This window comes from Bubalus kerabau, chromosome 7 (genome assembly GCF_029407905.1).
Source record: "Bubalus kerabau isolate K-KA32 ecotype Philippines breed swamp buffalo chromosome 7, PCC_UOA_SB_1v2, whole genome shotgun sequence".
NCBI classification, from domain to species: Eukaryota; Metazoa; Chordata; class Mammalia; order Artiodactyla; family Bovidae; genus Bubalus; species Bubalus kerabau.
This window is the reverse complement of record NC_073630.1, coordinates 118,064,988-118,087,882: the sequence shown is the minus strand read 5'-3', so window position 1 is coordinate 118,087,882 and position 22,895 is coordinate 118,064,988. Positions and strand designations below refer to the sequence as shown.

General features: G+C 53.8%; 1 protein-coding gene across 1 annotated transcript in view; it reads right to left on the bottom strand.

Moving 5' to 3' along the window:
- SORCS2 (sortilin related VPS10 domain containing receptor 2) overlaps positions 1 to 22,895 on the bottom strand; it is a 329,996-nt gene that overhangs the window by 71,165 nt on the left and 235,936 nt on the right. The window contains exons 12-13 of the mRNA XM_055587427.1: positions 9,980 to 10,144; positions 990 to 1,063 (exon numbers count right to left, since the gene is read on the bottom strand). Coding sequence (XP_055443402.1) covers positions 990 to 1,063; positions 9,980 to 10,144 — 239 coding nt within the window. The remainder of the gene's footprint in view (positions 1 to 989; positions 1,064 to 9,979; positions 10,145 to 22,895) is intronic.

The following is a 22,895-nucleotide window of genomic DNA, read 5'->3' as shown; positions in this document are numbered from 1 at the left end:
GCGAACACGTCCACACTCAGGAATCACACCTTGGTAGAAAGAGCTTGTCTCTCTGTGCACTTCTAGAGGCTGCGGGAACCCCGTGCTCAGCTCCCCTTCCCTCTGCCCGTGGACCTCGGCCAAGTCTCATCTTCCGTGGGCCTCACTCGCTCTCTCATCCAACAAGCATTTCCTGAGCACCGGAGCCCCATTGCTGGGGCAGTGAGACCAGAGAGTTTCCTACGCAGACCGATTTTGATCAGCTCCCAAGAGATGACAGAAATGGGGAGGGGGCCGGGGCGCTGGCTGGGGCTGCACAGCCCGGCAGTTAGTCAGGGGCTGAGTCAAGACCAGGCCAGGGGGAGGGAGGGGGCAAGAGAGGAGGGAGGGGGAAGGGGAGGCAGTGGAGGGAGGCAGAGGAGAGGAGGAAGGAGGCAGAGGGGATGAGGGAGGGGGCAGGGGAGGAGGGAGGGGGCAGAGAAGAGGAGGGAGGGGGCAGTGGGGTGGAGGCAGGGAGCAGAGGGGAGGAGGGAGGAGGCAGAGGGGAGGAGGGAGGGGGCATGGGAGGAGGGAAGGGGCAGAGAAGAGGAGGGAGGGGGCATGGGAGGCAGTGGGAGGGGCAGTGGGGAGGAGGGGGGGGAATGGGGAGGAGGCAGGGGGCAGAGGGGAAGAGGGAGGGGGCAGGGGAGGAGGGAGGGGCAGAGAAGAGGAGGGAGGGGGCACGGGAGGAGGGAGGGGGCGGTGGGGAGGAGGGAGGGGGCAGGACAGACCTGCCGAGCGTGGGTACTGTGCCAGGGTTATGGGCATTAACGCCCCCATCTACTGTCGAGGAAGCGGAGGCCCAGAGAGGGAGACTCACACGTAAACAAACACACGTGGCCTGGGAACACTGAGCCCCAGCCCTCGGCTGTTTCTGACACCGCCCAGCAGAGCAGAGAGGGTGCCCTGGAGGCCCCCCGGGGTGAGGAGGGCAGGGCTGGGGGCCCCCGGGTCCCGTGGGGCGCGCTCACCAGAACACGTGGTCTTTGGTCGCTCGCTCCTGCAGAAGGGTCCACTTCCTCCCCAGGTCAGACGACACGTAGAGCTTTAGGGCAGAAGGAGCAGAGAGGGAGGTCTGGTTATGACCGAGGAGCAAGCCTCTTCCTAGAGGCCCGTCTGCCCTGGACGCGGAGCGCCCCGTGGAGGCGGGTCAGGGGAGTGGGGAGGGCAGGCCCTGCAGACCAGTCTCCAAGAGGCAGAAGGTCCGGTGGGAACTCCACACCCGGCCGTTCTTGACCCCAGGCCGCTGGGAGGACCCTAGAGACGGCGGGTGGGGGTGTGCGTGGCAGAGGTCCTGGGCGCAGCGTGTCGGGGCACAGGCACGTGGGAGGGACCTGAAGGTCCCTTAAGCTCTCCTGGTGGGTGGGCGCTGGGGAGGAGGGGCAGGAAGGAGAGCCGGTCAGTGCAGCAACGACAGCAGCCCCTCTGCAGGCTGGCTGGGGCCTTGACCGCCGCAGTGACCCAGGGCCTGCGCTTAGGGTTCATGCTCTGCAATCACTGACTCCAAAGACCCAATCCTTTCAACTTTGAACTTGAGGTTTCGTGAGTGAAGCCAGGTGGAACAATGAGCTGACGTGGGGCTCGGGGTCCCTGGGGGGAGTGTTGGGCCCACCATTCTCCTGGACAGAGCTGCCTGGGGCGAGGCGGAGACCACAGGAGCCAGCACCCCATGCCCCGCTGATCCGTCCTGGGTCCACCCACACTGTCAGTCTGGGTGCCTGGACCTCTTTGCCCCCTTGCCAACAGTGGCTCTGAACGCTGCAGATCCTATAACTGCCTGGACGAGAAACTTCTGGAAAACGTTCCTTCTGTCTTTCCCACAGCTGCAGAAAAGCAGACAAGCTCCTGCATGAGTGCTTCCTCCTTGCCAAGAGCATCTCCAAACTTCCTAACCTCGGGGACTTGTGAGAAGACACCCCACTTCTTGGTGGCTGTCCCTGCTGTGAACATCCCCAAGAGCCTCCAGAGAGTCACTCTGAATGGTCGTCTGACGGACACACTGTGACCCTGGCAACAATCGTGAACACTTGTTCCTTTTTTTTTTTTTAAGATTGATTACTCCAGTTATTTTTCAAGTGTCTTCAAGTTTTTGGTACATTTTAAAAAATAATTTTATTTATTTATTTTTGGCTGTGCTGGGCCTTCATTGCTTCCTGGGCTTTTATTTAGTTGCGGCGAGCAGGGGCCACCGTCCCGTTGTGACACGGGGGCTTCTCATGGTGGGGGCTTCTCTTGCTGCAGAGCGCGGGTTCTGGTGTGCAGGGGCTTCAGGAGTTGTGGCATTGAGCTCCGTAGTCTTGGTTCCTGGTCTCTAGGGCACAAGCTCAATAGGTGTGGTGCACAGGCTTAGTCCTCACGGCACGTGGGATCTTTCCCTAACCGGGGATCGAACCTGCATCTCCTGCATTGGCAAGTGGCTTCTTTACCATGGAGCCACCAGGGAAGCCTGGTCCTTTTTCATAAACAAAACTTGGGAGTTGCTCAGCTACTCTCCTCTGCTCTCACCTGCAGGGAGAGAACGCCCAGTCTGCGAGGTTTTCTTGCCCAGTCTGTGAGGTTTTCTTACCGGAAGAAGCTGAGAGTCTGCATCTTAGTCGGTCTCCCACTCAGTGCTGGTCGCCCCCACCAGCTACCCCTCCAGGGCTTCCCAGCCCTGGGCTACCTAGAACCAGAGGCCCTTTTGCACCTTCCTCAATAGGCTCCCATTGTATTCAACCCTCGCTCTTTTCCGGGTCCATCTCCTTCCTCTCTCTTGCCTCTTGGCCTTCACACGTGCTGACCCCTCCACCTGGAACAGCCCTCCTCCCCTCTCCTGCCCCCAGGCTGACTCCTCTCCCTGAGGGCAGTCTCCCTTTACCATCTGCAAATTGAGAGAGCGTGGCTCAGATCCTCAGGCAGTCTAAGTGAATGAAAAAGGAGACGGTAGCTGTCAGTTTCCGGCTGCAGGTTATGAAACCCCCAGCTTAATGGATGGTGGGCTTGTTTCCATCGCTGCCGACGCTTCTGTGTTTATGACACCTGCCCGGAACTTTATGAAGGCTTTCCAATTTGCTCTCGTGGGAGGTGATTTCATAGTGCACAACCAGTCGCTGCAGAAATAGAACGTTTCTGCTGAGTAAAAGACCAATACCAGTGAATACACAAGAATAAACACATCAGGGAGGTCCTAGTTACCACAGCTAAAACCCGCATGGCAGCATCCTGGGGACAAGCAGTCTTGCTCTCGATGGATGCTTCAAGAAACAGAGTGGAATGGTAGCATGTGCTGATCTGACGTAAAGATGAAACTGAGTGGGAGTCAGGACGAGGGAGAAATAAAGGAGAAGGAGCGGGAGGAGGGCGGAGGGAAGGTGCGCCGTGTGCCGGGGGTCTCACGCAATTCTCAGAACCCGGCGTTCAGCAGCAGGTTGGACGTATGGTTGGAACTCAGCATCCTTTTCTCCCTTGCTGTACGGTACCTGGTCATGCCGCAAAGGCTGCAAAGCTGAAATTCAACGTTGCTCAGACTCCCTCGAAGCTAGACTTCTGGGTCAGACAGACGCACCGTGCAACGCAGACGCAGTCTGGCCTTTTGCCATGGAATCAGTTCCCTGCGGCCTTGGCCATCTATTTATTGAAATACACTTTTGATGTTCATGTCAGCTGTACAGTGCAGTAATTTTTATATATATATATAATTTGTTTATAAATAATGTATATAATTTTTTATATACATTCCCTTTCCCTTCTCCAGGGGATCTTCCCAACCCAGGGAATCGAACCCAGGTCTCCCGCATTGCAGGCAGATTCATTACCAGCTGAGCCACCAGGGAAGCCCAATGTATATAATAATATATAATAAATAATATATATATGTTTTATATATATATGTTCTTTGCTTCTCAGATTCTTTTCCTTATGAGTTATTACCAAATGCGAGGATGGTTCCCTGTACTATGCAGTAGCTTCTTCTGGTTTATTTATATATAGTAATGTGCACACGTTAGGCTTCCCAGGTGGTGCCAGTGGTAAAGAACCTGCCTTCCAATGCAGGAAGCGTAAGAGGTGTGGGTTTGATCCCTGGGTTGGGAAGATCCCACGGAGATGGGCATGGCAAGCCACTCCAGTATTCTTGCCTGGAGAATTCCACGGACAGAGGAGCCTGGTGGGCTACAGTCTATAGGGTCGCAAAGAGTCGGACACGACTGAAGCGACTTTGCATGCAGTGTCTGTGTGTTAATCGCAACCTCCTAATTTATTCTTCCTCCTTCAGTAACCATAAGTTTCTTTTCTATGTCTGTGGGTCTATTTCTGCTTTGTAAATAGATTTATTCGCACCTTTATTTTTAGATTCCACATGTCCGTGCTGCCATATGGTACTTGTCTTTCTCTGGCTTACTTCGTATGATAATCTCTAGATCCATCCATGTTTTTGCAAATGGCATTCTGTCATTCTCTCTTACTGCTGAGTAATATTCCATTGTGTGTATGGACCGCGTCTTCTCCATCCACCCCTCTGCTGATGGCCAGTCAGGCTGCTTCTATGTCCCGGCTCCTGCAGACTGTGCTGTAGTGAGCGCTGGGATGCACGTGTCTTTTCAAATTACGGTGTTCTCTGGATATATGCCGGGGAGTGGGATTGCTGGATCACGTGGTAACTGTTTTGCTGGCCAACAAGGTCATGGGGACATGCTTGGCATCCATCCTCCGGTTCTGGGGGCTGGAGGGGCATTTGTGGCGGAGGCAGCCGCAGGACCAATCACTGGCTTTGTGGACGTTCCCAGGCAGTGTGCGCTGCGGCAGTGATGACTTCCGATGCCTGGACCCCAGCATCAGCTGCGTGTTCTTGACCTTGGTGACCCCAGCAGAGCTCCTGGTACCCCGCCTTCCCCTGCTGGTCCAGGTCCTCAGGCTTCTGGGAGGATCCTTGGGAGTCTGGTCTGAAGCCCCCCTTCCAGAGTCCCAGCAGTTTAGAGAGGACCCAATTGCCCTAAATCCTAAATCCTTTTTCTACTAAAATATCCAGAGTGAGGCCTCTTTCCTGCCTGAGCCCCATCAGACACAAAGGTCGGAGCAAAAACAAACATACTCAGAGCTATAAGATTCTCACTGCTTACAAAGCTGTTCTCCTGACCACAGAGCCCCCTCATCCCTTCTTAGGAGAGCTCTTGTCTGCCCCACCACCAACCCCTGGAGGATTACTGGGGCTCATTTTCCTTTCTTTTCTTGTGCGATTATCTTTGTTGCTCAGAAGTTCTATTAAAAAGTAAACTTACATCCTGACTCATTCTCTAAGCACCTGTTCAACCCCTCCTCCAGGCAGGCTTCCCTGATTGGCCAAGGTGTCTTTTCTCCTCTACTAAGTTGTCAATCCTAAAGGAGATCAGTCATGAATATTCATTAGAAGGACTGATGTTGAAGCTGAAACTCCAGTCTTTGGCCACCTGATATGAAGAGCTGACTCATTTGAAAAGACCCTGATGCTGGGAAAGATTGAAGGTGGGAGGAGAAGGGGACAACAGAGGATGAGATGGTTGGATAGCATCACCATATCAATGAATGGTGAGTTTGAACAAGCTCTGGGAGTTGGTGATGGACAGGGAGGCCTGGTGTACTGCAGTCCATGGGGTTGCAAAGAGTTGGACACAACTGAACTGAACTGAACTGAAGTTTCCGGAAGGCAGTCTCATGCTCAGACCAATTTCTCACAGTGCTGGGAAGCGAGGAGGTTCTTGACAGGAAGCAGAATAAAACATAAGAGTGGGTCTATTGATGTTTTAGAGGTTAAGTGCCCAGGGCTCTGTCTGTAAGCGGGTCTGAGGCTCAAGCGGAAGGAAACAGACTGGTCAGTGTCATACCAGGGGTCCCTAGCGAGCTGACATGGGGGCCAGGCTGTCCGGCTCTGATATCCTTTTGATCCCAGGAGCCTAATGCAATTTGCTGAGCCTTGAAAGAAAAACCACTGCCTTTGGATCTCACCCAGGGAGCCTGTCCAGGATCCAAATAGGGTAGCCTCAGTGACGCAGTAAAGGAGGGAACTAGAAATAGGGAGTTAGGGCAGTCTGAGCAGGGGAAGAGGGTCTGTCTGCTAGAGGAGGCGGCAGGCATCTGAGCGGGGAGGGACGGGGAGAAAGCAGAGGAAGGTATTTGATTCTGTAGATATCTGTAAGCCCCATGTGAGCCGGATACTGATGTCCAGCCTGCGGTCCACATGCCTTTGGCATGTGACTTGCTTTGCCCGTGGGAGGGGATGTGATGTTTTCCAGGTATAAGGAGACACATGAAGGTCCCCGTGTGGCTTCCTCTGCCCCTCTGCCACGAGACTAGCATGTCCGCAAGTAACCACTGATTCCAGAACTAGAGACCCGAACCCTGCCCAGGAGCCACGACTAGCCAGTCCCAGCCAAGCCCGCCAGGACCCCCACTGACTCACAGACCCGGGAATGAGAAAGAATGCTTGCTGCTGGAGCCGTGGAGCTCTGGGGCTGTGTGTTCCTCAGCACTAGAGCAGCAGACGCCTGCCTACCACACCAGGTCTGTGGGCATCAAAGTCAACGTTGTCCGCCCACGCCATCCGGCTTCTGGGGAGTTACGAGCTTCCTGAACCCCGAAGCCTAAAAAGCCGAAAGCCCTGCTATCACTCTTATTGATGTCCTCAAATTCCTCATTCCCTTTACAACCACAACGAAGCCTGTCTTCTCCCCCTTTTCTTTCCTGATAGTCACAAAAAAGAACCAAAGAAAATAACTGAGATTTCAGCTCCATTAATTTTTCAGGGCACCATAAATTAAAGACCAATTGCAATGCAGTGGATTTCTGCAGGGAAATAAGTCCCTGTGATTGTGCTTTAGTCTAATTACATGGAAAGCTAAGTAGTGCTATTAATACCCCAGAGCACATGCTGTCCCAAAGGAGAGGACCCGGAGCAGAGGCAGCCCGCCAGGCCAGGGAATTTCAGGGACATCCCGAACTTCAGGCAGTCAGCGAGGACCAGGTCTTGGCACGAGACTTGCTTTGCCCAGTGGTGTGTGAGTGGGTGTGATGTATTCCAGGCCAAAGCAGACACACTAAATTGAGGACTACCAAGGAGGCCAGGTCCTGTAGACAGCCATGGCTCAGGCCAGACAAGAAGCTTCATTTGGAGGTCCCTGACCATGGTGGTCCCTACTGGTAGAAATCCATTCATTCATTCGTCCAACTGCCATTGATGCATCTACATCATCATCCACCCCCATGCATCCATCCTTCCATCCATCCACCATCCATCCTCCCACCCACCTATCCATCCACCCATCCATCCACCTACCCACCATCCATCCACCCCCATGCATCCATCCTTCCATCCATCCACCATCCATCCTCCCACCCACCTATCCATTCACCCATCCATCCACCCACCCACCCACCATCCATCTACCCCTATGCATCCATCCTTCCATCTATCCACTTATCCATCCTCCCATCCATCCATCCACCCACTACCATCCATCCATCCCTATGCACCCATCCTTCCATCCATCCACCTATCCATCCACCTTCCATCTACCCACACACCCACCCATCTAGCCACCCATCCACCCACCGATCCATCCATCCATCCACCCATCCATCCACCCATCCACCCATCCATCCAGTCATCTGCCCACTGATCTATCCACTGATCCACCATCCATCCATCCACCATCCATCCTCCCACCCACCTATCCATTCACCCATCCATCCATCCACCCACCCACCATCCATCCACCCCTATGCATCCATCCTTCCATCCATCCACCTATCCATCCACCTTGCATCTACCCACACACCCACCCATCTAGCCACCCATCCACCCATCCATCCACCCATCTGCCCACTGATGCATCCACCCATCCACTCATCCATCTATCCACCCATCCATCCACCCATCCACCCACCCATCCATCGCCCTTCCTTCTATTCCTCATTCATTATTTCCAGCCAGGAACTTGAGATAAAATTGTGAAAGAAATGGCCAGGCATAGCCCCACCCTCAAAGAGCTTACCTCAAGTGTGTGTGTAATGTACAGACAATAATCAAATAATGACACAAATATTTAATCGTGCATTGTGACTCGTCCTTGGAAAGAGAGTCAGTCACTGGAATCTGGAAGAGTGTGGAATGGTGAGTCCCAGGCAGGTCTGGGGGCACCCAAGGAAGCTTCTGACCCAGATAGCTTCCATCTGCTCCAGACCCGGGCTCTGCCTTTTCCACACTTTTCCAACCCTGGGAGCTGGCCTGTGTAGGAGGCATCCACAGGCCCCTTCTCCCTGGCTTCTGGTGGGATTCAGCTCACAGGAAACTGAGGACAGGAGGAGAGGGATGGGTACCAGGACTCCTGTTCTCCGACTGCCCACACACACAATTTCTCGGGGCTGAGTGACTCTCCCCAGGGCCAGCCTCCTCCCCAGCCCTTTTGCCACAATGGGGTGCCAGGCCTCCTATCGGGCAAGGTGGTTGGCTGAAAAGTGAAAGTGAAAGTCTCTCAGTCGTGTCCGACTCTTTGCGACCCCATGGACTATACAGTCCATGGGATTCTCCAGGCCAGAATACTGGAGTGGGTAGCCTATCCCTTCTCCAGGGGATCTTCCTAACTCAGGGATGGAACCAGGGTCTCCTGCATTGCAGGCAGATTCTTTACCAACTGAGCAATCAGGGAAGGCTGAAAAGGTCCCCCTCAAAATATCTGTCAGAATCCCTGGAAGCTGTGAAAGGGACCTTATGGACCGAAAAAGGACTTTGCGGTCAATTCAGTGAAGATGCTTAGATGGGAAGGGTGGTCTGGATTATCCAGGTGGGGCAGAGGGAACTCACACACACACACACACGGCAACGTGAAGACGGAACAGGAAGAGTTGAAGACGCTGCCTTTGAAGCTCAGCGTGACTCGCCACCAGCCACAGAATTCCAGAAGCTGGTGGAGGCGAGGGAGCCTCCAGGGGGAGAGTCACCCCACAGACCCCGTGACTTTGGCCTCATGAAACTGATTTGGGGCCTTTGGCCAATACACTTTTGTTGTTTTAAGCTGTCAGGTTTGTGGTTATTCCTTACGGTGTCTGTAGGAACCCGACCCAGGCCTCTCCTCCAGGGGCTCTCAGCCCACCCCCTCCCAGCCCCGGAGTCTCCCACCACACCCAGGCTGGCCCTGAAGAGAGCCCCTCACCATGTACTCCTCAGTCACCCGTGAAGGTGCCCTGGGCTCCTGCAGCCCTGCTGGACTGCCCTCAGAGGAGAGGATGCTGGTTTGGGGTCAGAAAGACAATTCCCTCTCCTGGTGAAGGTGGAAGAGGCTTCCAGGAGGAGGGAAGGGCCTGGGGTGGGAGGGTATGTGGAATGTTCTGGAAGTGGAGGGAGGCCCAACGGCTGGAGTGTGCTGGGGGGCAGAGTGGAGGGTCCTTATAATTATCCACTGTCCATCAACCATCTCGTGAGCCTGTTGTACCTCACCTCCATCCCACCGGCTCTCACTTGAACCCATGAACTTCTGAGGGGCACCTGACCACTCAGCCCTGGGGAGCAGGGGCTGAGGGGGTCCCCTACCCCAGCCCCGGGGAGCAGGGGGTGATGGGGTCCCAGACCCCAGCCCTGGGGAGCAGCAGGTGATGGGGTCCCTGACCCCAGCCCTGGGGAGCAGGGGCAGAGGGCGTTCCCAACCTCGGGGAGCAGCGGGTGATGGGGTCCCTGACCCCAGCCCCAGGGAGCAGGGGCTGAGGGGGTCCCCGACCCCAGTCCTGGGGAGCAGGGGGTGAGGGGGTCCCCGACCCCAGTCCTGGGGAGCAGGGGCTGAGGGGATTCCTGACCTCAGCGCCGGGAGCAGGGGTGATGGGGTCCTGGCTCCAACCCCGGGGAGCAGAGGTGATGGGGTCCCGGCCCCAGCCCCGCGGAGCCCTCCTGCTGCCCAGGGCTGCCGGGTCCCGGGTGATGGGAAGGCTCCCTGCCCTCTGGGCTGCCCGGGCGGCTCACCTTGCCCTCCTTTGTGTAGGCCAGCACCTTGTCCTCCTCCCGGGGGTGGAAGATGAGCGTCTCCACGGAGAAGGGGACAAGCTGCTTCTGGAAGGTGGCGCCCTCGTCCGCGCTGAGGAACAGGCTCTGGTCCCGGTCGCTGAGCGAGGAGCTCACGAGGATGATCTGAAAGACACGGATCAGGAGAAGCGTCTGCACTCTGGGGAGCCACTGCCTGCAGCGGGCTCCCCGCAGCCCCCAGAGGCAACCGGCCCAGGCGACACCTGACTCCAGACTTCCCGCCTGCAGAGCCCGGACGGCAGATTCCTGCGGTTCGAAGCCCTGTTTGTGTACGGCCGCCCCAGGACACTGACTTGTCCAGTGAGAGCTCTGCAAGGGCTGGGGCAGGGGGTGGGGAGGGCCCGGAGGAGGCTTATTGTGAAGAGCGTCGGGAGCAGGGGCCGTGTGCGAGGCTGCCTCGTCCTAGCTGGAGGCTTCGGGGTGGAGTCAGAGCCCACCCTCCGTATTCTCTCCCTGACCTCAAGCCCAGCATTGGATCGCGCTGAGATGACGGGAGATGCATACGTCTTAGAGTGGCTCCGATTCCACTCCGGCGTGAAACTGATGGCAAGGCGCCCCCCGAAAGGACGAGGGGCACCTCCACCATGCGCACCCCCCAGCCCCCACCCCGCGAGGTCCCTTCACATTTGCTTTCCTTCCAGGTTCCTCTTCTCACAGGTACAAGCCCTGCTGGGCTGTGTGTGAGGATTGTCTCCTCCGTCACAGAAAGGTCAGGACAGGCCAGCCAAGGGTCAGAACAGGGCGGCCCTGGGGCCACTGGGCAGAATGACAGGGCCTTGCAGAGGGACTCATGCGTGCCTGGTGCCTCAGAAGGTCGACCAGCTGAGACTGAGTCAGGAGCACCGGAACCCAGGGTGAGGGGCTGGGAGCCACGTGGTCCTGCCCCCTCCCCCCAGCACCGTGGCCCCACCTCCTGCTCCATCAGAAGAGCCATTCCTACGCACGGACCTTGGAGAAACTTCATGGCTCTTCACAGCCCCAGGAGATGCCAACACCCATATGGGGGTCCTAGGACCCTCCCGACTGCCTCCCTCCCAGCCTCACGTGCGGCCTGGCCTTGCCTGGCAAGGTCCACACCCCCACCCATGTCCCTTTCCACCTCGGTGCACACCCTGGGATGGCCTTCCTCCCCAGGCTGGTTGGCGCTCCTGCTGCAAGGCTGCTGGGGGCCCAGGACTTGTCCTCAACACACTCACCCCATTTCATGGAAGAGGCCTCCTGCACGGGGACTGCGGCCTTGTCGGGTCAGGGGTACATCTGTGGAGGTCACTACTGATGCCCTCCCCTCCCCAACCCCGCAGGGCCTGGGCGTTCCACACGCAGCATGAATGAGTGAGTGAATGAATGAGGGAGGGAATGAATGAATGAGGGGAGGAATGAAGGAACTATGTGTCGGTGGAGCAGGGGGCTGGGCACACACACTCCGTCTTTGGATCAGTTCACTTCAGTTCAGTTCAGTCACTCAATCGTGTCCGACTCTTTGCGACCCCATGAATCGCAGCACGCCAGGCCTCCCTGTCCATCACCAACTCCTGGAGTTCACTCAAACTCATGTCCATCGAGTCACTGATGCCATCCAGCCATCTCATCCTCTGTCGTCCCCTTCTCCTCCTGCCCCCAATCCCTCCCAGCATCAGGGTCTTTTCCAATGAGTCAACTCTTCACATGAGGTGGCCAAAGTACTGGAGTTTCAGCTTTAGCATCATTCCTTCCAAAGAACACCCAGGGCTGATCTCCTTCAGAATGGACTGGTTGGATCTCCTTGCAGTCCAAGGGACTCTCAAGAGTCTTCTCCAACACCACAGTTCAAAAGCATCAATTCTTCAGCGCTCAGCTTTCTTCACAGTCCAACTCTCACATCCATACATGACCACTGGAAAAACCATAGCCTTGACTAGACAGACCTTTGATAACCCAGCTCAAATTCCATGCCTGTGTGACCAGCACCCTCTGTGGCTCAGTCTCCTTGTCTGTAAAATGGGAAATGACAGGGTGCCCGACACCGTGAGCCCACCATGGAGGTCTAATATGAACGCAACCAGCCGGCCTGTATTACCATTCCTCGTGGCGACTGTCCTTGGGTCGCTGTCCCCTCTGCTTGGCAGGTGGGAGGACTGAGGGGAGGTGGGCTCCTGTGGTCACAGAGCCATGCTGGGTAGGGCCAGGGTTAGTGGCGATTCCACACAGGGTGGGGTTTTAGCTGGGCTGGAGCCGGCAGCCTGGTTGGGACTAGCCTGGCCCAAGATGAGCTCAGCTTTCCCTGGGAGGGAACCCTAACCCCCAGAATGACTTTCCCAAACCCCGACATGCCTCTGGAAGACAACAAAGCACGTGGAGCATAAATCAATGAGCTGCACAAAACTCCTGTTTCTTGTGAACAAAGGATACATCGGTGTGTTCTTTCTTTCCAAGGAAACCTTACTGGGCTCCTAGGTGAGGTCATTCACCTTCAGCAGAAAGCCTTCTGTCCCCCCAGCAAGCAGAGGGGCATGGAGCCTGATTCCTTGGTGACTCCGATCCCTGAAAGGTGGACACACGTGCTTGGAGATGTTCTTCATGGTGTGGTTTACATGCAGGAAAAATAGGAGCCGGTGGCGGAATGGTTGGGGGAGCCAGAGAGCATGTACAGATGTGTCCATGGTGTTTAGTGACAAGAGAACTAATGCACTCACACACGAAAAAGCAGGACATTATAAGCAAGTTCAGTTTCCGTACATTTCCCATTGACAAAATTGTAAGGCAGTATATAATAGTTTTGTCATGGTAGGTGTAGAAAAGTAAGTGTAATTTTGTCAGTGGAAAATGCATAGAAAGAAGGGTGGAAGGATTATTACTCAGCCATAAAAAAGAAGGAAACTTGGCATTTGTGACAACACGGATGGACTTGGAGGGCATTATGCTAAGTGCAATAAGTCGGATGGAGAAAGCAAATACCGTGTGATCTCACTTATATGTGGAATCTACAAAGAAAAAGGAAAAAAAAAAAGCTCATAGATACAGAGAAGAGACTGGTGGTAGCAGAGGTGGGGGATTGGGGATGGGCAAAATGGGTGGATGGGGTCAAAAGGTACAAACGTCCGGTTATAAGATGAAGAAGCCCTGGGGAGGGACTGCAGCACGCTGAGAACAGCCAACAAAACTCTACTGCATGTTTGAAAGTTGCTAAGAGAGTAGATCTTAAAAGTTTCATCACACAAAAGAATTCTGTAACCGTGTGTGGTGACCAACGTCACCTAGAATTGTGGTTATCATTTCACAATGCGAACAAATTTTATTATGTCGCACACCTGAAACTAACATTGCTTGTCAGTTACAGCTCTGTTTTAAAAAAGAGAAAGGAGAGAAACACAGGGATTATTAATAGTGGTTAGTCTTAAGTGGTGGGGTTAAGATTTCTTTTTAATTTGAAATAAACTTTTTAGTTTAGAATAGTTTGATATTTTTGAAGATTTTTTTTTGATGTGGACCATTTTTACAGTCTGTGTTGAATTTGTTACAATATCACTTCTGTTTTAGGCATGCGGGATCATCTTAGCCCCCCAACCAGGGATTGAACCTGCACCCCCTACATTGGAAGGCAAAGTCTCAACCACTGGACTGCCAGGGAAGTCTCAAACAGTTTTAGATTGATGGAAAAGCTGCAAAGATAGTACAGGACATTCCCACACAACGCATGCCCCGCTTCCTCTATTATTAACGGCCAGCATCAACATTATACGTTTGTCACAATAAGGACCCAACATTGATACATCGGTCGTATCTAAACCACACACTGCATTTCACACGTTTTCCCACTGATGTCTTTCTCTGTCCCTGTGCCAGGTTCCCACGTGACACTCAGTTGCCACTTCTCCTCGGGCTCCTCTAAGCTGTGACATTTTCTCAGACTTCCCTTGCTGTTGATGACCTTGGCGGTTTTGAGGAAGACTGGCTGGATATTTTGTAATTGTGTCTCCATTTGGGTTTGTCTGCTGTTTTTCTCTTGCTGATGCTGGGGTTCTGGGTTTGAGGGAAAAAGAGCCGGGGGGTGGGGGAGGTTCTATGTTCCCTGATCACAGGGGTAGGGACCTAACTCCTTTTGCTCCCTCCAGTATTCAGCACATGCCTGACCCCGAGCTGTGGGTCAACCCAGGCCTACGGGATGAAGGAGCTCACACATGCCTCCTTGAATGAGCAATTCCAGCTCACTCTGTGACTCCTCAGGAAACTGTTTGCTTGCTCTTCTCCTCTGGGTAGAAAACATCCCTGGGGATATTTAAGTTGCCTGGGGAGCAGAAATCATAAATAATCTCATTCACTTATTCCTGCTCACCACTCAGAATTTATATGTCAGTGAAGGCTCATTCATTCATTCATTCCTCCATGGTTAAAAGCTGCAGGATTTTAACCTAAATCATGCAAGAATTTAGGTTGCCCAGGGTTTACGGGAGCAGAGCAGGGGATGTCGGATTCAAGTGCAGAACAAAAGGAGGTCTTCGGGAGGAGGCGACGCCCAGATGAGCTTAGAAGAATGAACGGAAATTTGATCCAGACCTGGGGAAGGGGGTTCTCAGACAGAGAGGCCAGCAGGACGGAAGACAAGCAGATGGGGGTCCCTGCTGAGACCGTTCATGTCCTCCTCCCACCTCTGTGTACAGTTCCCTCTGGCTAGAACGCACAGCAGGACCGAGATCCCCCACCCTCTCGACCTCACCACTGGCAATGAAGAATCAGATTTCCCGATTTTTTAAATGTCACAAAATCCATGTGTGATAAAATGAAAAGTTTTGAAATTTTCTGAGCCTGGAATTCTGGGCAACTTCAACAAAGCTGAATGTTTCTCATTTATTTTTCATGTCCCTGCTTTGCAGGTGCCCCCAGCATGAGTTTAGCCTGTTTTTATCATGGGACATCCTCCGTCTTTTCCAGTGCTTCTCCAATACCTCTTCATTCGGCACAGCTAATTTCGAAGGTCACCTCCTCCAGGAAGACGTCCATGATATACATCCTCCAACAGAGTTTTTCTCATCCCTCCTCTGCCCCTTGCCCAGCATCTCATGTGTTCATTTGCTCCAGTCTAACATTCCTAGGGTTCTCTCTGTGAGTCTGCCTTTCCCTCCAGGTGAGGAGGCTGTGCAGCCTGGCAGGGCCCAGTCCTCATCCTTGCCATTCAGCCCAGAGGATGGGTGTTGGCATTCCCACACAGAATGAAGTCCCTGGGCACAGGGTCGCCTCTCCGTGACAGCCCTCAGTTACAGCTAAGGCCCTGTTCATGGTGTCACCCAGGCGGAAGGAAAAGGAACCTGAGAAAGTGATTCTGGCCAGGGCCCCAGCAATCTGGATCACGGGCTATTTTTGGCCTTGGAGTGGGACAAGCCAGGAAAGACAGGGGAAGAAGAAAGTGCTGACAAGGAAAGGATTATTGGAGCAAAGAAAACAAATCAATTAGCATTGTGCAGAGAGGAGGCTGGCAGATTGTTCCTCCAAATTGGGAACCAGACTATTTTCAATGGTATATTTTCACTGGTTACTATTCTGGGGAAACATATGGTACCCGAGCGAGGTTCTGGGGGCCCACAAGGCTGGATGCCTCAAAATCAGAGGCAACTCAGTTAAAGGGAATTATCTGATAGATTCACTGGACTAACAGCCAGCCCACATGAAGCCTGAGTTTCAGGGTCTAATTGGCCAGGCCACGTACATGGTGCAAGCATGGAGCTCCTTGTTCAAAGAGAATCAGGAATTTCAAGATGGGACCAGTAGAGCATCAGACCAAGCATGGATTCTCCTGTGATGGCTTGGGTCACACACCCACAGAGTGGACTCTTCCCAAAGCTATTCGGTTAATAAGTGCCAGGATCAGTGGTAGCAGCATCCTTGGAGACTGTCAGACTCGTGGTGCCTTGGCCCCACGGGGACCTGCATTTTCATGGCCCCTGGTGAGTCCCAGGCGCCCTCCCCTGGGTGGCGGGTGGGGTGGGGTGCTGCCTTAGGCTGCAGCTCCTGCTCGTTTCGGCCCTGTGCCCAACTCCAAGCACGCTGGCGGACCTGGCCTCTGCTCCCCACCAAGTGATGAGGAAATAACCAGGTGCCCTAGAGCCCTGCTCTCAGCCACTCCGATGCTGCCCCGCAGGATGGAGGCACCCACGACAGCCCCGGAGTCCAGGGAGGCCACGCCGCTCATGGAACACGGAGGCCACAGCAGAGGCCTGCCTGCACAGGGGCAGTGTAGGCTCTGGAGGCCTCACCCCTCCAGAGCTGGAGGTGAGGAGCTGGCCTCACCCCTCCTTTGCTCCTGCGAGGCGTGCAACCTTGGGCAAATCACTTCACGTCTCTGAGCCTGTTTCCTCCTCTGTAAAATGAAGATAGGGTTCCCATGGCAGAGGTGACTGGAAGAGATAAAGGAAGCAAAGTGCATAACAGACTGAGATGACAGCGGGTTTATTCTCGTGGCATTTTATTCTAAATAAGCTTGGTTCACCAAGCACCTCCTTGGGTCAAGGCCCTGGCGCTGAGGCAGCTCACAGGCGGCGGTGAGAAGGCCAGCACAGGAAGCGCACGGCTCCCTCCCATCAGGAAACTCCAGGACAGACGAGGACAAAGGCCAGCAAGCTGTCCCCAGGGCGACGAGCACTTTCTCTAAGGGGCGGGAGTTAGGCCAGGGCATGTGGGTTTGACTCCCTCCCTAACTGTGTACCCTGAGCTGCCCTTGCCCCAGCCCAGGCCTGGCCTGGGGTCGAGGGCTTCCTGGAGGTGACGTCACCTGAGTTGGGTCTTGAAGGATGAATAGGAGTTCACCAGGGGAAGCAGTGATGGTGGAGTTCGGGGGAACAGCACATTGATGCTGAGCGGGAATGACAGGGCCCTTATTTTGAAGAGAGTCCCCTGCTTGGGGATTTGGTTTTCGGTCACATTATTGACATGTGCTTTATTGGATATGCTCCAAGTAGGCTGGACATTGGCGGGTCGGTCGACCAGATTTGCTCCCCTGCATAGGATTTGTGGTAGAAATGGGGTGGGGGGAGGCCTGACACTGGGCAGTGGGCACAGAGGAGGGCCAGTCCAGTGCAGGACACAAACACAAGCCACTGTGACGTGGAGTGACAGGAGCTGGCCTGCAGCATGGGTGTGGGTGGAGAGAGCTCCCTGTGGTCCACTGCAGGCGAGGGGGGCATGGAGCTGGGGTGCTTGTCTCCCCAAGTTCCCCAGGCCTGCAGCCTCTGTGCCTCCCCCAGAGCCCCTGTCTGTGTTAAAACAGATCGATTAGCTCTCTCCGCCAGGATGTTCTGGGTGGGAAGCCTGCAAAGCGACCTGGCCTCGGAGGCCTGAAAATTAACAACCCTTCTGTTATTTCCCTGCCAAGCCCCGCAGGTGTCTCCAGGGTCCCACTCACATCTGGTTGGAGAGACGCAGGAAGTACTAAGCAGGGCAGCTCTGGGGCGGTGCAGAGATGAGCAGCAGGGGCAGGTGGGGGTGGTGTGAATCGCTGACTGCACTTAGTGGTCACCGCAGACCTGCTAAGCTTAGGTGTGATCATCCCCATTTCTCAGGTGGGGAAGCTGAGGCCAGAGAGGCCTTGCGGAAGATTGTGCTGTCAGCCGGGTTTGCACCCAGCACTTCCCTGCATCATTCATCCACACCACCTCATGACCAGTGATGTGACTGCATCAGCCTGGAACGTGGAAACGACATGAGGTAATGGGCTTGGAAGGGTCTAGACAGATTCGCTCCCCGTCCCCCACCACTGCTCCAAAGACTATTAGGCATGGCTTCCAGACAGCAGTTCACTCCTGAATTTGGGGGATTTCTGATCCCACAGGAAGAAGAGGAAGGCTGGGATGGTGGGGGAGGCAGGCTTTCTGTCCATCTTCATCTTTGTTTCCCCTGCTTGGTCCACCATCTATTCTCTGAGGCCATTCTGCACCCATTCAGTTGTGCCAGACCCCAGGCTGGGAGATGAATCTCACAGGACCCTGGCCCCCAGGGAGCCCACAGCAGGTGAGGGAAGCTGTTGAATGATGTGAGCCGTGCACTGGGACAGGCGACCCTGAGAAGGGGCTGGGATGGAGGCTGTCCGGAAAGTGTCCATGGAGGCAAGCTGTGTGCTCCCAGCAGGAGCGGGTCAGCGTCGGTCAAGTGCAGAGAGGTCCTCCAGGAAGGGCAGAATGTGCAAGACGCTGATGTGGGCCTACCACGACCAGGTCAGGAGGTTTCCCTGAACCTGGCACCCTGGACGCCCTTCTGGGGCCCTTTGACATGGGCCTGCCCCTCCCTGCCTGCGTGGATCGTGTCCACCTGGCCTCCTGCTCAGACCTGCCCTGCCTGAGTCAGCCCTGCATGATCCACTGTGGTCCACCTGCCAAGTCGCCGCCTCTGGTGCCCTGCTGGGCTTCCATTCCCCCATCTCCTCCAAAAGGTGGTGCCAACATCCCAGTCTGCCTTGCAGCGTTAACCCTAGCTCTGAAACCTTGAGTTAAAAAAGGAAAACAAACAGCACCCAGAAACTGGTTCTTACCTCTGCCAGAGCTCTGGCTGGGTATGCCACTGATCTTGGGTTTCCCTTCAGACTCTTTATCAAGGAGAAGACTTGTTTTTCATCTTCTCTTTACCAAGTGGAGCCCTCAGAGGCTTCCCTCTGCATCCCCGGGGATGGGGGTCCTCAGGAAATTACCTTCCTATTTAAAACGCAATTGTCCAATGCATTCCTTGCCAGACAGTTGCGCCCAGCTGGGGACACAGAAAACTGGGCTTTGACGCCCGGAGAGGCAGACAGAGGAGATAAACAGATACAGCAGCATCCACCCCCTGGGTCTCAAATTAGAATCTGTGCAGAGCATCTTACATACGCCGGTGTGAGTCATCATGAGCGAGAATAACTCTGCTACCCGGCGAGGAGAATGCGCGGATGAATGCCTCTCGCTGGGCTATTCAGCACACACTCGGATTGCTACCCAGGGTGTTGGCAGAAAGTCACTCCACATGACGGCTTTCAGTCTGGGGGGCGCCGAGAGAATGCAGAGCCTGGCAGAGATGCCGCTCTGCTCGGTAACCTTGGGCTCATCTCTCTCCTCACCTTCAACTCAGAAACAATCGTCTGTTCTGGGCTGAGGTCCTAAATTAGGCACCACGTGTGAAACTGTGGCAGAAATAGAAGGGCTCTTCATGGCTTTTGTGCTTTCTTAAGCCAGAAAGTAGGAAGTGACAGGCAACCCGCTCCAGTATCCTTGGCTGGAGAATTCCCTGGACAGAGGAGCCTTTGCTGGCTACAGTCCACGGGGTCGCAAAGAGTCAAATACGAGGGAGCACGCAGGCAACTAGAAAGATCTATTCTTGAAGAAGTCACAAATCATTGGAATTTGTGCAAATATAAGTCTACGGTGCTATGTCCCTGCTTGAAACCCTCAGAGCCTCTCCTGCCGGGGCTCCTGGGTCTGCTGTTCATGACTTGCCCTGGTGACCTCACCTGGCTGACTTTACTCCCCCTCCCCGGCCCAGGTCCAGCCATCAGACCACATCCACATCCCCAGATGTCCGCTGCACCTTCACACTCCTTTTCCCTGGGAAGCCCTGGCTGTCTTCTCTCTGACCGCAGTGAGGAGGCGGGCCTGGAGGGGGCAGGCAGAGGCTGAGTAGAAGGATTCAGGGGTTATCAGCTGAGATACGCTGGTGGCCTGGGCTAGGGCAGATGTCATGCAACTGGAGGGGAGAGGGCGGGTGACCGTGACATTTCATGGTCAGAGTTCAGTGGGTTTGGTGAAGGAAATAGATGGAGAAATAACGGAACCCTAAGCGCGTGGCTCGGGCGGGCGTGTGGACCTGAGGACCAGCCAGTGGCGGGGAGGGCTGGCTTTGGGGATGAAGAGGGGCCCAGGGTGAGCCTCACGCTGGGGCTGGGCTTCCTGAGGGTCACCCCAGATGGATAGAGGAGCTCGGGGTTAGAACTCGGGGTGAGTTCAGCAGAGAAACCTGCCCTGGGGTAGGCCTTTGGAAGGTCCGCGCTCAGATGTGTGACTGGGGGTCCTGGGAGTGGAGGACCCTCCCAAGGAGTGAGAAATGAACTGGCCAAGGATAGGGACCAGATAGACCTCCGCAGAGGGGAGCCTACGGGGAGAGCCCTTCCCCTGGGCCTTACGGCTGAGGGGGAGAGACAGGGAGTAAAACAAATGCAGGAACACGATGATTCAGATAGTGAGACGCACCATGAGAAAAGTAAAATCAGGTGATTAAACGACTGTATGTATATACATGTGTCCATGTGTATATACACACATGAGCTTGTATGCATGTATGACCATGAGAAAAATAAAATCAGGTGATTAGACGACTGTATGTGTATACATGTGTCCATGTGTATATACACACAAAAACTTGTATGTATATATGACACACAGGCATTCATATACATATGTATAAAGAGATACATACACATGAATATGGGCTTCCCCAGAGGCACAGATGGTAAAGAATCTGCCTGCCATGCAGGAGACCCGGGTTTGATCCCTGAGTTAGGAAGATCTCCTGGAGAAGGGAATGGCAACCCACTCCAGTACTATCGCCTGGAGAATTCCATGGACAGAGGAGCCTGGTGGGCTACAGCCCATGGGGTCGCACAGAGTCGGAGGCGACTAAGGGACTAACACACGTGAATGAACATCTATGGAAAGGTGAATGAAGCAGTCCAGAAGGACAGAAGCACTCCTTCCGCTTGCTTCTACTTCCGTTCTTACCATGTCATGGTTACCTAAGATGGGAAAGGTACTCAGTACATATCTGTGGGATCAACAGATACATTTTCATAAATTAATATTTTAAGATGAAAGTGTGATAAATGTGCAATCAGAAAAGAACAATATATACTTTACGAAAAGAATTGGCTTGTGGGCAAAGGCCTAAGAATGTATGTTCAGTTCTCTATCGAGTAAACAAGATAGGAAGATAATTTTTTTAAATGAAGGTTTACTTCTAGAAAAATCATGAACAGTTATTAATATGTTAAATTCAGTTGTATTTCCTTCTCTCTCTCTGCCTAGCATCCAACCATCATCCATCCATCCATCTATCATCCATCCATCCACCATGCATGCATCCAACCAACCATCATCCATCCATCCATCCATCCATCTATCCATCCATCTTCCACCTATCCACCCATCCATCCATCATCTACCCTTCCATCTATCCATCCATCATCCATCCATCCACCATCCATCTATCCATCCATCATCCACCTATCCACCCACCCACCCATCCGTCATCTACCCATCCTTCTATCCATCCATCATTCATCCATCCACCTAGCCATTCATTCAATCTTCCTTCCTTCCTTCCCTCCCTCCCTCCCTTTCTGCCTCCTTCCCTCTTCCAATTCACTAGTCATCCTCCATCCATCAACCCATTACAAATGGCTTTGGGGAGGGAGTGCCACACACTCTGAGCCCTGTGCACTCTTTAGCCACCGGCTGTAACCATCATCATGCAGCTCAACCCTCAACCCACCCCTCTTGACGTGGGCACCAGTGGCTTGTGCCTCCCAGTCTTGTCTCTGCATAAAGTTGAACTCCATCAAGTAGGGGTGAGGAAGCAAAAGGGAGATAACATTTACTGAACATGAACTCTGCGCTGCCCCGGCTCCCCTGGTGGCTCAGCTGGTAAAGAATGTGCCTGCAATGTGGGAGACCTGGGTTCGATCCCTGGGGTTGGGAAGATTCCCCGGAGAAGGGAATGGCTACTCACTCCAGTATTCTGGCCTGGAGAATTCCGTGGACTGTATGGTCCGTGGGGGTCACAAAGAGTCGGGCACGACGGAGCGACTTTCACTTCACTTTGCTCTGGGCCCTGCACTCGGCACCAGCCTTTTATCATCTTATTTTCACAACAGCCACGAGGCGGGAGGGGTTTTTGTTTCTATTTTAAAGACAGAAACAGGAGCCCAGAGGGGTGAAATGAGCCGCTCCAGCCCGCACCGTCTGCCTGCCTCTGCCCTGACACGGAGCTGACTCTGGTGCTGAGAACCCTTGTCCTGCTTCTGTGTCGAGATCGACAAGCATCTAGCACAATTTAGTAAAGCATCCGCTCAAACACAATTACAGAATTGATTGTCAGGAAAGGATTGGTTCAGTTTTAATTACCAGCTTGACAATCACTGAAATGCCAAGAAACATCCCCAAGAACATCTGTAAATTGAATGGAGGGGCAGACCTTTTCCCTTTGGCTGGACGCTGACTTGGAAGATCTCGTGTCTGATCAATAATAACCAGATAAGGCGAACCTATTGCAGGACCTATAACAACAACTCGTTGCCAATATTTTAGAGCCGAGGCTTATATATACAATCTTATCTGTAGCATTCGGGAAATATGAGGCCCCCATCTCCCCCGTAATTATTGATGATCTGAGTTCTCTAAAGGGGCTGACGCTGAGGCTCTGGAGTGAGTAGGGTGTAATAGTTCTGTTTGGCTGTCTGAGGATGTTTTGCAGACAAAGCTAAAAAGCCTGCCTGCTGGGCAGAGGGTGGCGGACTGTTAATTCTCTGGAGTGACTGTGTTTGGGAAAATTGTCTTTTATCAGGACAGTTGTATTAACAATGCATGGTTAGATCTGAGAACAATTTGCTCATTCATCTGCCCCTAACTGAACAGTAGAATGCGAGGGAATGATCTCCGTACCTTCTCGGGGTACGTTTTCCATGCTGGCTTGGGCAGCCTCCAGGGTACAGATGATAGCATTTGACTGTGGAGTGACTGTGAAATCTCCAAAGGCTCTCTCTTCCAGTATTTGTGATTAGAGACCAAGATTATTACTGCCATGCTTGTTGGGGAAAGCATGGCCAAAGCCATGTCCATCAGTGCAGGGACTGTTGATGTTCTGTGCTCGTAGA